Source organism: Phascolarctos cinereus, unplaced genomic scaffold, assembly GCF_003287225.1.
Source record: "Phascolarctos cinereus isolate Bilbo 61053 unplaced genomic scaffold, phaCin_HiC Scaffold_1;HRSCAF=81, whole genome shotgun sequence".
In the NCBI taxonomy this organism is placed as follows: Eukaryota; Metazoa; Chordata; class Mammalia; order Diprotodontia; family Phascolarctidae; genus Phascolarctos; species Phascolarctos cinereus.
Window position 1 is genome coordinate 268,598,511 of NW_027555514.1, and position 16,347 is coordinate 268,614,857.

Genomic DNA, 16,347 nt, shown 5'->3' on the forward strand with positions numbered 1-16,347 from the left:
TGACTCAGGATAGTATACATTCTTTAGTTCCATTAGACCCCCCCCGCCCCATTTTATTTTCAAGAACTAATTCCTAAAGACAGAGATAAGGGATGTTGCACCAGTGCCACAGTAGAACCCAAGCACTGCAGAGGGTAGCTTAGGTGTAATCCTGCCTAAAGGCAGGACAATGGGGCTAGATAACCTTTCAAGGCTCTATGGGCATGGCGGTAAATCCTAAGCCTCAATCCCTTGTGGACAAAAAGGAAAAAAACCATCTGGAAAGCTCATTAAGAAATGCTTCACTCTACTGCAGATATGATTAGACTGTAGGCTAAAGCATGCTTGCCACAGGGCTGTAGAACATCTTTTCTTTCTGACACACAGAAAGGACATAATGTGGCTGTCACTCTCATACCATCTACTGGAATTGTACTGACATACAAGCTACTGCCAGCATGCATGTGTGTGTATGTGTGTGTGTGTGTGTGCGTGTGTTTAAATCATGGCTCCAAATCAACATGTTCCACAGCACAAGGAGGCCATTTTTCAGGAGCATACTTTCATTCATTCAACAAACATTTATTAAGTGTGAAGAACTCAGCCTGGGCTCTGGGGGAGATGCAGAGTTAAGATGAAATATCCTCACCCTTAATAACAATGACAACATTTATATTACACTTTGAGGTTTGCAAAACCCTTTCAATGTTTCACACTTGGACTTTGGCATAACTCCATGGAGTTATTGTTATTATTAACCTCATTTTACAGAAGAGGAAACTGAGGCAGAGAGAATTATTTTAAGTGACTCACTCAGGATCATAACAGTTAGAAATGTCTGAGAGAAGCTTAAAACTCAATTCTTCCAGGCTCATAGAACTAGGATTATTGAAGGGATCTCAAAAGCCTTATAATCCTCAAGATATGAGGAAAGTGAAGCCCAAGGAAATTAAATGACTGGCTCAAGGTCATAGAGCAAGTTTCAAGGGCAGAATTTGAACCCAGATCCCCTCACTCCAGAGCCAGTGCTCTTTCAGCCTTCTTGTCCATGCCTCCTTTACTCTGACTCCTAGTTCTGAACTCTAGGCAGTTGTGGACTTGGAATCCAGAAGACCTGAGTTCAAGTGCCACCTCAGACACTTACTGTGTTACTCTGGGTAAATTGCTTGACCTTTATTTGTCTCAGTTTTGTCACATGTAAAATGGGGACAAACATAGCATCAGGGTTGTTGTGAGGATCAAATGAGATCTTTGTTAAAAAAAATAACTTTGCAAACCTTAAAGCACCATATGAATGATGATGATGATGATGAAATGAGGGTGAAGTGACTTGCCTACTTCACACAGTTATTTCCAGAGGTGAGATTTGAACTCAGATCTTACAATTTCTAGAACCAGTGGTATTTTTACTCTCCTATTCTCTCTCTTTTGGGTATCAGGTATATAGATTTGGGAGTTGTTCATTTGGATTGAGGGTGGCTAGGTGGCACAATGGAAAAAGCACTGGACCTGGAATCAGGAAGACAACTTCAAATTTACTCTCAGACACTTACTGCTGTGTGACCCTGGAAAAGTTACTTCGTCTCTGTCTGCCTCTGTTTCCTCAACTGTAAAATGAGCTAGAGAAGAAATGGCAAACCACTCCAGTATCTCTACCAAGAAAACTTCAAATGGGGTCACAAAGAGTCAGACATGACTGAAACAACTGAACAAAACCCATAATTTCAATCGACAACAGCTGTGAGCAGAGATGAACCCTCATCTCATCTTTCACAGGAGAAAGAATACAACGCTGAGGATGGAATCCTGAGGAACTTTCATATATTTCACTTTTTATTTTCAGATTCACTCTCTCCCCCTCCCACCTTTCTTGCCTTCCAATTGAGAAAGCAAGAAAAACCAAACATCTGGGAAAGAAGAAAGACAACAAGCCAGAGAAAGGGACAGAACAAGAAGGCAAGGTAAGGTTCTCCAAAGAAGGGACTGCTTGGGTTTTGTCTCTGTGTCTTCAAAGTAGGGACTTCCTATTTGTTAAATGGAGAAAACAGAAGAGGACGGGGAGCTGGGGGGAAAGTGAGGCTGGAAGATCTTGAAGCCAAATGAACGGAGAACATGAAGAAAGGTCAGAGAGAAGAAGGATGGAGTCAAAGTAATTGGATATGACAAGAAGCAGCTCATCACTGACATTTAAGAGTAGCTTTCATAGGGACAGATGGAATTTAGATTATAAGAGTTATTAAGGGGTGAACTGGCAGAAGGAAAACCTGCTGCAACTGGGAAGCCTGTTGATTTAATTTAACACACAATTTTTGGAGAATTATTTGATACTGATGATACAAAGACTTTTTTTAAACTTCATTGTTTTGCTTTTTTTTTTTTTTGGTGAGGCAATTGGGGTTCAGTGACTTGCCCAGGGTCACACAGCTAGTAAGTGGCAGGTGTTTGGTCTGAGGTCACATTTGAACTCAGGTCCTCCTGACTTCAGGGCTGGTGCTCTATCCACTGCGCCACTTCGCTGCCCCTAAAACTTTTTTTTAATGGTATGGTTCTGGTCCTCAAGGCACCTATAATCTAGTGGTTTCTAATCGGACCCTTCCATTTGCTGGGACTCTCTCCCTCTTGACTTTGCTTTAGTCTTTGTATATCTGGTTAGTACTTATTGGTCTGTACAGCAGGAAAAGCTCTGACTTGGAGACCCAGCTTGCTTCTGTTAACCCTGGATGAGTCATTTCAGCTTCCTGGGTTTCAAATACACTGATGTAAAATGTAGAAGTGGGACTAAATGGTGTGCAGCATCCCTCTGAGATCTGTAGCTCTGATGCTATGACGCCCTCCTCCCCAAATGTGTAAGTTTCTTGAGCAAAAGGGCTTTTTCTTTTCATTTTCTTTGTGTTCCCAGTGCTTCACACACAGTAGGCACTTCATAAATGCTTGCTGAACTGGATGCTAAGGGACAGCTAGATGGTGAAATGGAGTGCCAGGCCTGGAGTCAGAAATACTCAACTCCCTTAATTCAAACTGTCCTCAGACACTTCCTAGCTGTGTGACCCTGGGCAAGTCACTTAACCTTGTTTGCCTTTATTACTCACCTCTAAAATGAACGGGAGAAGGAAGTGGAAAGCCATCCAGTATCTCTGCCAAGAAAACTGCAAATAAGGTCACAAAGGGTCAGACATGACTGAAAAATGACTGAATAACAAAATAACTTGATGACAAAAGAGAAAAGGAATAATAGTAAAAAGTTCTTCAAACCAAGTTGCAACTAGAAAAAGGATTTGGACAAGCTTCTAATGCAGAAGACAAATTCCTCTTCCCATCTTGTGAGCAGAGACTCAGAACTGGGATAGGTTATATGATGAATTTAAAACCAATTAAATGCTTGGTAATTAAGGCATACAAGAGGCAGCAGTGTGCAGCGGATAGAGAGCTGTCTTTAAAGCCAGGAAGACCTGGGTTCAAAGTTCTGCCTCTGGCAAGACTGGCTGAGTGACCTTGGGTAGGTCACTTCAGCTCCAGAAGTGTACTGAGGACATCATGCTACCTCTCATTACATTGACTTCATTTTAATGGAAAACAAGATGCCATTTAGTTTGATGCTTCAGCACTGACTTGAAGTCCCTTGCAGGTAGAAGGATGAGAAGGTTGTGAACACTCTCCTTGTCATTCCCCACATTCCACCTGGGTGCTGATGGATAAGCTGCCCCCCTCCTCTCCCTGACTCCAGCCTGGAACATCCTCTCTTTTCTCTTCTGCCTCCAGGAAGTCCTAACTCCTTCAAAGGCTCAGCTCAAGGGCATCTTTCTACAACAAGCCTCTCCCCAGGCTCCAGTTGTGAGCGCTATCCTCTCGCTGAAAAGACTTTGTTTGTATTTGAGGTATTTTTTGTATTTCTTCTTCTCTCTACATACCGTCTCCCCAGCTCAACATAAGCTCTTTGGAGGCATGTATGATATCACTTTAAATTTCACATCCACAGTGTCTAGCACAGTTCCTGGTACATTGATGGTACATAATAAATGCATGTTGAGACAGCTAATTGACTCCTTCTCCGGTAGCATCACAGTGCTAAAAATGTGGCTAAATGAGTGATTTCCTGAATGTGCCTACTCTAAATGGATCAGCCTGTTACATACCCTTATTTTACACAATCAACCCAGTCATCTTGATCCATATCTTGCCACCGGACCCGATGGCTCCAGCGGAGAAAGTAATGCTGGTCATTTTTGCACAGCTCTCCCTTGCTTAAATCCAATTCACTTGCATGTCTTGGCATCCCCTTCCTGATGTCATGGTCCTCTTAGAGAATGAAGGACAAAGAACAATAATCATGCCCACTATGTCACAACCCCATGGCCTACTATGGCTAGCTGAACACAAGAAGATAATTAATACTGGGCTCTAGCTTTAATACTGCACTTCTTCCTTTGGAAGGCCCCCAAAATATGAATTAACAAGTCATAAGAATGTTTCTGCCGGCCACATTATTAGACCGATTTTACAGATGAGTAAGCCAAAGCATCGAGGAGAAGGTTAAGAGTCAAACTCAATGAAACAGCCTTCTTTAATCCATCTACATCATGGCTAGGCTGTTCCCTATCCCTGCTGTAATTAAGCTACTGACTCCTTCCTGGGCTCACCTGAGGTAGCACCAGATCTCAAATGCCAATAATGACAAGTGAGTTTCTACAACTATGAGGGAGAACTTAGAGGTCTTTCTCTTTTTTTAATTAAATTTTATTTTCAGATCCACATTTTTTCCCTCCCATCTCCTCTGCCCTCCAACTGACGAAGCAAGAACAAACCTCTGTTACAAATATGCATAGTCAAGAAAAACAAATTCCTGCATTGCTGTGTGTACATGTATACACACATATGTTAATATATACACATATCACATACGTGCACACACACATATATGTATAGGATATATAATATAAATGTGCATACACGCATGTCTCAACCTGCAACCTGAATCAATCACCTCTCTATGAGGAGATGGGTGGCATGTTTCAATATAAGTATTTGGAAGTATGGTTGGGTCATCACGTGGATCAGAACTGTCTATCTTTACAATATTTTTGTTACTGTATAACTCATTCTCCTCATTCCACTCACTTCATTTTGCATCAGTTCATACAAGTCTTCCCAGGTTTGTCTAAAACCAACCCCTTCATCATTCCTTCTAGCACAATAGTATTTTTTATCACCTTTATATACTTGTTCAGCCATTCCCCAAATGATGGGCATTCCCTCAGTTTCCAATACTTCACCACCATGAAAAGAGCTGCCATAAAATTCTTTGTATATAGGGGTTCCTTTCCTCTTTATTTCATCTCTTTGGGGGTATAGACCTAGTAGTGGTGATCACTAGGTCAAATGGCATGCACAGTTTAATAGCTTTGAGTATAATTCCAAATTAATTTCCAGAATGGCTGGCCCAGTTCTTAGCTCCACCATCAATGCACCAATGGGCCTGTTTTTCCATAGCCCCGTCTGTCGCATTTATTTGCCTTTTCTCTCTCTCTTTTTTGTCAATGTTGTCAAACTGGTAGGTATTAGGTTGAACCTAATTAAGAATTGTTTTAATTTGCATTTCTCTAATTGTTAGTGATTTTTAAGGTTTTTGAAAATACGGTTATTGATAACTTGGATTTCTTCAGATGCGTGCTTTCAACCAGCAGCTGCATTCTCAACTCAGAGTCCAGTCTGGTTCACTTGGAAAGGCTATTTCTCATCCACCCCTGTACTGATGATGATAACAATTTGGATAGAGAGTAAGCACTAGGCCTGGAGTCAGGAAGACCCAAGTTCAAATCTGGCCTCGGATACTTACTAGTAGTGTGACCCTAGGCAAGCCACTTAACTTCTGTTTGCCTCAGTTTCTGCATCTGTAAAAATGGGGACAATAATAGCATCTATCTCCCAGGGTTGTGAGCATCAAATGAGATAACAGTTGTAAAGAACTTAGATATTGCCTGGCACATAGTAGGCACTTTATAAAAGTTAGCTGTTATTGCTTAGGCTTTCAGAACTGCAGAATCTTATACAGTTTTTATCTCACTTGATCTTGACAACCACCCTGGGTGGAAGGTGCTAATATAATCCCATTTTCTAGACAAGGAAACTGAGGCTGAAAGAGGTGAAATTTGTCACATGGCTAGTAAGTATCTGAAGCAAGATTCAAACTCGAGTCCTCCTGACTCCAAGTCTATCACTCTCTCCATAGCACCACCTCACTGTACTCCATATATTCAAATAATCTAATGGATGCAGGGTCTCATCAATGCTAATACTTTTTCCAAGTATGCCATGGGCCAGCCCAACAAAACCTGTCCATCCTGCCTCAGTCTCTTCCATGTTCTCTCATAAATTTGTGGCAAGGAGGTAACTGATATATGCTGGAGGCCTTAGATTCTCTTGACATTCTCTGATACCAGTGGAAGATTTTGTGTATCCTTCACCCCTGATATGTGGCTGATCCATCTTTAAAAAAAATTTTTTTTGATCATATATTTTTTTCCATTTTTAGAGGCAGGGAGAGAGTGGGGATCTGGGGATTCAAAGGGGGAGTTGCAACCCCCAAACTGCCCTTTGAGTGATACAGAATTTTGATTCTTTGGTATTTAGTATAGCTTGCCCAGCCTTCCCCTCCAGGGATGGATATGTCAGAGGAATCCCTTTTCTTCTCACTTTTTACATGTTTAATTTAGGACTTGAATACTGATGTTTTATCAAGACATTTAACAGAGCCTATTACTATACCAACCTCTGAGGATGTTCTCAGTGCAGAAAATTTATGGCATAAAAGTAAGGGGAAATCAGCTCCATTAACGTATAAAATGCATATGAAAGATTGGAGAGCAAGAGAGTTTCAATTAAATGCCTCATCATTTCAATTCTTACCCAGACACAGTAGATAGAACATGGGGGTTGGAGTCAGGAAGACTGGTAATGTAACCCAGGGAAAGAAGCTTAACTATTCTTAGCCTCAATTTCTTCATTTGTAAGATGGGATCAAAGCAATTTACAAATATCTTATTTGACCCTCACAATAACTCTGGGAAGTAGTACTATTGTGATCCCTATTTTTTTTTGCTTTTTTTTTTTTTGGTGAGGCAATTAGAGTTCAGTGACTTGCCCAGGGTCACACAGCTAGTAAGCATCACGTGTCTGAGTCTGGGTTTGAATTCAGGTCCAGAGCTCTATCCACTGTGCCACCTAGCTGCCCCCATGTGATGGCACCGATGTACCCAGAACTGAAGTGACTTATACCAGATGACACAGATAAGGCAGGATTCGAAACCAGGTCTTTTCAATTCCAAATCCACCACTGTCTACCTACTCCTTCCTCTGCCTATCTGCAGTTACCCACATGACTTTTAGAATCCTTTAAAATTCTAACCAACAAGTGTATAAAGATCCCATACACACATCTCTCTTTCCTTATTTCTCATAGAAATTCACCTGAACTGGTGTTTTCATTTCAAAACTCACTGTAAAGTGTCCACCATGTGAAGAGGATTGTACCAGCTCTCAGTCTATGATGCCATGGTTCTAATTCTCGCTCTGCCATTTACTACCTGTGCGACTGTAGGGAAATCACATCATCTCCCTGGGCCTCAGTTTCCACATCTGTGAAAAGAGGAGTTTAGACTAGATGGCCTTGAGGTGTCTTTCCAACTTTTAATCTCTGATTCTGCGATTTTATGAGATAGAAAGTGGAATGGGAAAGATCTGGTGGGAGATGGATATGTTTGTTCAAGGGAAGAGATGCAAAGTTGTTTCAGTCACATCTGACTCTTCATGACCCCATTTGGGGTTTTCTTTGGCAAAGATACTGTAATGGTTTGCCATTTCCTTCTCTGGCTCATTTTACAGATTGGGAAAATGAGGCTAACAGGATTAAGTGACTTGTCCAGGGTACCACATCTAGGAAGTGTCTGAGTCCAGATTTGAACTTAGGGAGACAAATCTTCCTGACTCCAGAGCTGGCACTCTATTCACTGTACCACCTAGCTGCCCATAGGGAAGAGACAGATAACATGGAATAGAACTCTGGTATTTGTCCAAAAATTCGAATCCAACCTAATGAATAACTACATATTTATGGTAGGCACTATTTTAGTTCAATGTAGAGTTTTTCCTTCTTCTCTACAGCCAACACGTGGAACTGGCCATTGGGTATTATGGAGGAGGCCGAAATCTTTCTACCTCTGAAGCAGGTTTGTGACTACGTCATTTGGACCATGCATCATTCTTGAATCTTGATTTTGCCAGAATTCTGGGGTCACCAGTATCTTTATCACTCTTCCTGGGGCAAGAGAGACCTTTGATGACCTGGGGCATTGTCTCCCAGGACTGGAACGCTTTCCGGCTAGAGACAGGGTAACCTGCACTATAAATGATGTATGTCTCCTTTATAGGTTTGAAAAAGAAGTCAGATCTCAGATCCCAGTGTGAGGAAAAGGTGTGTGTGCGTGTGTGCATGCATGTGTGTGTGTGTGCATGTGTGTGTTTGTGTGCGCGTGCATGTGTGTGTATTTGGGGGGAGAGGGGTGAATGATTAGGTGAAAGGGCTGAGGGAAACATTTACTTCTTTCCTTGTTCTGGCTAACACAGAGCGGCACATGGTTCACAAATGAGATTGGATCTAGGAGCCACATCTAAGTGTCTCCTCAGCTGAGTGCCTGCTCAGGGACCCCAAACTACAGGGGGGGAAAAGGAGACAATAATGTCTTGTCCCAAAATGTTTATAGTTTACTTAGGGGGATGGGGAGGGTGTTGAAAAAATATATACATTAGAAGTGACTAATTTATACTTATGTGTTTTCATCAACATGGGCTAGCTCTCTACACCAATGGAGATCGCAACCCACACACCCTATGATTCCTAAGGCTCCCACTTTAGATGTTTAGTGGCTAAGTGGCCTTAGACAAGTCATTTAACTTCCTTGGGCCTCAGTTACCTTATCCATAAAATGAAAGGATTAGACTGGATGCCTTCTGAGGTCCCTTCCAGTTGTACTTAGCATGTAAGTCCAAGAAATCCTGTTTCTGATGCCTACTACTTGAGCCTATTACTTGTCTCCTCTCGGGCTCAGCTTCCCTATATGAGAGGAAGTGCAGACAAGATGGCCTCTGGGGTCCCTTTCTATCCTAGATGTATGATCTTAGAAATTGTCTGAGGCAAATACAGGTTAGGCAACCTTACCTGGGTCACATAGTTACTGTGTGTCAGAGACAAGACTTGAATGCAGGGCTTTGTACCTCAGAGCCTAGCACTTGAACCTCTATTCTTTTGCCTTTTAAATGAACCCAAAGATTCACTTGTGTAGAATAGTCTGGAAAGTGCTTTCCTTACAACAAATCTAATGCCAATTTATCCTAATTTTATGTCTCTGGAGTTCAGTGTGTGTGTGGTGTGTGTGTGTGTGTGTGTGTGTTGTGTGTGTGTGTGTGTGTGTGTGTGTGTGTGTGGAGGGTGAGGGGATGACTTGTCCAGCTAGAAATCATCATAACCAAGATTCAAACCAGGGCCTCCTGTCTCCAAGTTCAGTGCTGGGAATATCTTAGAGACCATCTAAGACTAATGTCTACATCTGACAGATGAGGAATCTGAGGCCCAGAGTCACAGGAAGTGACTTACCCAAAGTCACTGAGAAAGTAAATAGCCCTAAACGAGGTGTCAATTAAGTGGGCTAAGAGGAGATGTGCTACAGGGCTTCAGAGGGAGGCTGGCTAACTGAGGGGTGGAAGATAGGATTGATGGAAGAGGAATACAGTTGGGGCAGGTGAAGGTGAGAGCAACGGATATTCTGCAGGATAGTAGGTGAGTAAATGGTATGAGCAAAAACACGGAAGCAAGAATGGACACAGATATAGCACACGGTGGTAGGGATAGGGGGAGCAGCAGTAGAGCAATGTGCTTGGCATGAAAGAACGAAGAAGAACATGGGGAGATAAAATGGAAAGGTAGGTAGACACATAGAGGCTTCTTGTATCATAGAATCACAGAATGTCAGAACTGGAAGAGAATATGACTGTCATCTAGACCAACCCATGCTCAACAAGAATCCCTGCCACATTATGCCCAACGCACCATCACCCAGCCTCTGTCTGGGCGCCTGAAATGAATGGGAACCCACTACTTTCCAGGGAAGTCCCTTCACTTTTGAATGTCTGAATCTTAGGGAGTTTTTCCTTATATCTGCCCTAAATTCACCTCTTTGCAACTACCACACATCACTCTCGTTCTCTTCTCTGGGACCAAATGACACAACCACAGAATAAGAATATCACACAATCTGAGAGCTGGACGGACCATCAGCAGTCATCTAGATCAAAGCCTTCACACGGAGGAAACCTCATTGTAATATATCCAAATAAGTGGTTGTCTAGCCTTGGTTTGAAGACCCTATGAGAGGAAACATGATCTCGCAAGGCAGTCCACACTACTTCCTGATAACCTTTAATCGTTAGGAAGTTTTCCTGATTTGGAGCCTAAACAGGGGTCTAATTCCTTGAGTCTAAACCATCTTTCCTGCGATAACCCTTCAGATTCCTAAAGACAGCTATCATGTCCCTTCTTAGCCTTCTCTTTGCCAGAGTAAACCTCCCCCGCACCTTCAGCAGATCCTTGTATGACATCTTGAAGCAAGTTTTGATTGAAACTTCAGAGATGAGGAGAGGTGTGACTCCCTTGACGTCTGATTTAAGTAAAACCCCTTCAGCTATTCTTGAACTGAAGCCGTGTCGATGATGGTGTGCATGGACATGTATGTCAGTGTGTGTATGTGTGTCTGTGTTTGAAACTGAGCAAGCTAGGTGCACAATTATTCTGCAAACGGGAAGACAAGCAATAGAAAATGTTTCATGATTGATTCTAAAGACATTTCAGGGAGAGGGAGAAGAATCCACACATCTGTAAAATCAAGCACAGTCATCGAGAGCCTGAAGGAGAACTCAATAATTCATAGCAATTTAAAGATAAAAGGCAGTCCTTTTTCTCTCATGCACAGGAACTGGCATAACTCATCTTTCCTGGGGTGAATGGCAACTGTGTGGATATATCACTTGGGTTTGTTTTTGTTTTTTTTTTCAAAGAGCAGGCTCAGTGAAAGAATCTCAAGGCTCTTGGTGAATGGTTTTCCCTGAAGGCCATTGATAGAGACCCACAAGCCCCTGATATCTAACCATATGCCGATTTAACTGGCTCCTTTAACCAGCGAAAATGTTCCCAAGTAGAACATATTCATGTACTAATAGGATATGATATTTCTATTAGTATTAATTAGACCCTCTCATGGTCCCCCATATCCTCTAAACAGCAAGAAGGACCTGGGCTATATCACAGTTAATAGGAGCAGGGTGACTGTTGCTTAGGCAACAGGATGAAGAGATGTGGGTCAGAATGTGCTTTAAGGAATAAAGAAAAACAAAAGCTGGACTATCTATCATATGAGATGGATGTGAAGCTGATCGAACAGATGTTCTTCTATGTTAATAAAATGTTACAGCACAAAGACCAACGAGATCAGTCCACGTGAACTTGTGATAATGAACTACATTAGGTTCCACTGGACGGATGGATATATGTGTGTGTGTTTATATATGTATGTGTGCATGTGCATATGTATGCACACACACGCATGTGTCTACATATATATGTGCATGTACATATGTGTGTATGTATGTGTATATGTGTGTATAAAACAAGGGAATGGTTTTCTAATGTTACTACAGTAGCATTTAAACGGCATAGACTAATATGTTCAATCCCGCATGGAGACACCATTTTCTTATGTGCCTCACATCTTTGATTACCATACCAAGAATTTAAACTTTTTATGTCTTCTTAGTCAAGAAGTATCTTGCAGATACCTGATCTAACCGAGTCATAAAAGACATTTATAAGCTCTTGTTGATTCATTGATTCAACTGTATGACACAGTGGAAAGAGAAATGACTATTATGTCAGAGGACAAGGGTTAAATTCTACCCTCACTATGTATTATCTGGGCAAACCATTTAATCTCTGTGAGCAACAATTTCTTCAACTATGAAATAGGGGCTGGACCCTTATTTTATATTTTTCCAGCTCTAGACCTCTGATCTTAAATCACTTCAATTCTCTTGCCTCAGTTTCCACTTCTATAAAATGAAGTTGTTGATGTAGATGGACTCTGATCATGTGATCTCATGAATCATGGTAGGAGTGTCTTCTATGTAGTAAATCAATGCACTCAAGAGCCTGTAAAGCACTTTAATACATAATCTCATTTGAGCTGCACAACAATCCTGAGGGGAAGGCAACACAGTTATAATTGTCCCCACTTGGCAGATGAGGAAACTGAGTTTTTCAAGAGGTTAAGTGATTTGTCCAGGGTCAAAGAGCTAGTAAAGAATCAGACATGGTTTTTACATCTAGGTCTTTTGGATTCAGAGTCAAGCCCTACAGCCACCATGCCACTGGCGATAGAGAAGGGTAAGAATGTGGAGAAAATGTCCAACCTTCACTGTGCCCACAAATGCACATACACACAGCAGATCCATAAACCCCCATCACATTACCACTTTAAGCCACAGGCTGTACAGCTTTCACATATTTCATTCACAAGAATCTTCCCGTGTGTTGCTGCCAATACTTATTTTAAAACCTGTCTGAGTAACCTTTAAAGGAGATCTTATCTTTACCCATATAGACCTAAAGTTTAGATGTAAAGAAAGCGGAATTACATCATAGGGGTTAGGATCTTCTTGTCCACCAAAGCAAGTGAGGCATTAGGAGAGGGAACCTGGGTACCGTGCAAACTTTCTGTTCTAGACCAGGGTAAGGCTGGAGAGTTTTTTTTTTAAGTTCTCTTCCCATTGGCATCGAGAGAAGAGATATGGGAAATGTCAGAGGAAGAGAAGGAAGGATGGAGGGAGGTGGAGAGAAAAATAGAGGTAGAGAGGCAGAGAGACAGAAACAGAGATACAGAGAAAGAGTGACAGATAAAAGGAGAAAGGCATTGAGATACAGAAGGAGAGGGACACAGAAAGGGAGATATATGAGGAAATGGAGGGCAAGAGAGGAAAAAACAGAGACAAAAGGAGAGAGGCAGAGGAACACACACACAGAGAGAGGGAGAACAGGAAAGACACAGAAAGAGATGGGGAAATATATAGAGAGGGAAAGAGATAAAGAGAGTAAGAGAGAGAGATAAAGAAATAACGGAGGGAGGAAGGGAAGGAAACAGAGAGACAGAGGGAGAGACTAAGAAAAGAAGAGAGGGAGGGGAAAAGATGAGTGAGGAAGAGAAGGGGGAGGGAAATAGAGATGGAGACAGAGAAGGGAGAGGGAGAAAGAAGCAGTCTGGCTATAGTTACTATAAACACTTGAAAATGCATCCATCCAGCTGATTTACTAATTCCTATAATTCTCACTGCCGGCCATTAAGAGTGCTGTACTTGACAAACACACAGGAGAAATGTTTGCCCTCCCCCGCCCCCTGCCCTTGCCACAGAAATGGCTAAAACTGTTTGCTTATTTTTCATTTTCAAAGTTCTGGGACTGGAAGAACCTCATCAAAGAAAGAAGAAGCCATGGCAGTTGGGACAGACTGCAAAGATTCCAAGCCCAGAAAGGATTCAGCAAATACCATCACATGCAAGTTTTCCAGCCCACATGTCATACTACATTTGTGCAATGCTCTTCCTGCCAGACATTTCTGGACAAAATATGTCTTTAAAAAATAGGTGGACATTTAATCAACTGAATAACTAAAAATCCTACCTAATTCAGCATTAAGCATGGAGGAAAAAAAGATATTTTATATATAATATATATGTATGTATATGTATGTATATGTGTGTGTGCATGATTATGAAAGAAAACATGCCAAGTGTCAGGCATTTCCCCAACTTTTTTTTCCATTTGCAGTTTTGATGGCAAGAAACTGCAGGTGTCGGGCCTGTCTAACATTTTACTTGGAAACAATGTCTGGGATTATAGTTATTAGAATGTTATTAATCCCAAGGGCTGTGTGTGTGCCTCGTGCCTATAACACAGACATAGCACTAAATTTAGAGCCCTGACTGTGTGTGGTAAGACCTTAAATACAGGGAAAGTTAACAAGGGCTCTGACGTAGCTTTACAAGTGGGGTGAAGGTTCTTAGCCCAAGTGAAACTGATGAGCACTGGAGGAGGTAGGGAAATGATTGGGGGCTGTGAAAGCAGCCCACATGGCTCTCCAGCCCAGTTCTAACCTATATTCCTCACAGTGGGGATTTTGTATATTTCAGCGACATGTGGCTGGAGAAGTCACTGGTGCTCTATGCACTTGGGCTGCTGGAGAGACCATCACTCCCTCCTTCTAGTCAGGTATTCTTAATGTGGGATTCATGGACTTTCAAGGGTCCCCGGTTAGATTTCTAGAGGTATATGAACTTGGATGGGAAAACAAAACAAAATAAGGTATCTTTTTCATTAACTTCTAGAAATTTTGCATTTTCTTTAACATGCTAAGAAGGGGTAGACAGGCTTCTTTGGACAGCTAAACGGGTCTAGGACATAAACAAGGAGAAGAACCCCACTATCCAGATATTAACCAGCCCAAACTAGGAAAGCATCTATTTCCTTCTTAAAGGAACACATTCCTATTTACTATCCCAGTCTAAGTGAATTCTCTCCATAATTGACTCTTTCCAGCAGCAGGAGCAGAGACTGAAGAGGGTGCCTGCAATTTGGAACGGGGACTGAACAGTTACCTTGCACACCTGACCCACGCCACACTGAAACGCTAATGCTTACCTGAAACAATATTTCATGCTGCTGACTGTGACTAGAACTGCCTGAAAGCAGGGGTATTGTTCCAGTACGGATGCTCTGAAAGGATTACTTTCTAAAAGTGGACCGTCAAACAACAAGGGGAGAAATGGCCATTTGAACCTTCCTCTACCTCCTGTAAAGATCACTGTGGCAAAATCGGTCCCAAAAAGCACATGGACGGGTAGCTCCATACGCACACCTTATGGCTCTTTATAACCTGATTTCCAGCAAGCATTTAGTTGCAAACAATAAGTTCATCGTAAGCAGCCCCTGTTTCTTGCTTTGGCCCCACAGAGAGCCCGGGGGCTGATTGTTTGGAGCTTAGCTCAGACCCCCTCTCACTGACGGAAGCCAAACAGAGAAAGCCCAGACAGACAAAAGGCAGCCACATGAACCCAGACCGGGAGCTCCTTACCATAAACTGCACGTTGTCGAATCCGTTGGCCATCAGGTGGTTCTCGTACTGAGGCAGCCCAATGTTGTCCAGCCATTGTCCCACCGTCTGGACCGGGCATCGAGGTCCTGCAAGAGGGTGGAGAGGGAAGCGTTTAAGCAGGGAGTAGCCGTCCACGGGGTAGTAGCGGTAGTCCTGGGCTGAGAGGTGGCATTGCCACATCATGTTGTGAGGAAAGTTGCTGTCATAGGAGCCCGCCAGTTTGACAGATAAACGTTGGGATTTTTCTCAAGAGAAAGAAAAGTCAAAAGGAAAACATAGTTGTTTTTTTTCGCCAGGGAAGGTGAGTGAGAAAGAGGCAGGGTGGCTCCTAGCTCCACATTTCTCACATATTAGCAATGGACTAGGGACTGTGGATGTCACACCGGGGCCCCCCAGATCCCAGAAGAAGCCTGCATGTCAATCCTTCAGCGCCGGCTGGCTGCTCTCTGGTTCTCAGGGATGCTTGGAATACTCCACAGTGAGCTCTGGCAGCGCGAGCAGGCAAGACTTCTTCCTCATCCAATACTCCTACACTCATTGGTATTCAGCTCCATGCTCCTGGCGCCCCCCTCGCTCCGCTCCCCTTCATTACCCAGCCCAGGCTACACCTCCCATTTTCAGTAATAGCCATCAGATAAGGCAGATTTTGTGTGTGTGTGTGTGTGTGTGTGTGTGTGTGTGTGTGTGTGTGTATGTGTATGTGCAAGCTGTAAGCCCCGCTTCTGGTGCTGCCGCCTCCTACACACCCATCCAAGCGTCAATCTTAAATGATGGGAGCAGTCAAAACAAATGCAGAAATAGCAAGAATTACAAGCGGACCCGGTGCTGCGATCTCAATTGAATCTTCGTCCCGAGGTTATGCATTTTGGGGAGCGTGTGTGTGTGTGTGTGTGTGTGTGTGTGTGTGTGTGTGTGTGTGTGTGTGTGTGTGTTTTGATGTCTCAAAAGGCACGAGGGAATGTAAAGCCTTAACTATAGCCTATAGCAGGGTTCACTATGTGTTCCTTTATTTTTTGAAAATGCAACACAGAGAATTGTTTCTCATTTGAAGCTTTGTTTGATACCTTTTGGAAAATGATTATTCATTTGCTTTCAATGATGCTAGTTCGAAATGAACAGTGGA

The 16,347-nt window shown here is 42.5% G+C and overlaps 1 protein-coding gene across 8 annotated transcripts in view; it reads right to left on the minus strand.

Moving 5' to 3' along the window:
• The window catches only part of ANKS1B (ankyrin repeat and sterile alpha motif domain containing 1B), a 569,458-nt gene extending 553,360 nt beyond the window's left edge, over positions 1-16,098 (minus strand). For 2 of the 8 annotated variants that reach the window (XM_078146726.1, XM_078146717.1), the window contains exon 1: positions 15,204-16,095. In XM_078146726.1, the coding sequence (XP_078002852.1) occupies positions 15,204-15,407 (204 nt within the window). In that variant the 5' untranslated portion in view covers positions 15,408-16,095. Of the gene's footprint in view, positions 1-15,203 lie in introns of all 8 variants that reach the window. The other 6 variants (XM_078146720.1, XM_078146714.1, XM_078146724.1 and 3 more) reach the window with 4 other exon arrangements.
• Between the last annotated feature and the right edge of the window lie 249 nt (positions 16,099-16,347).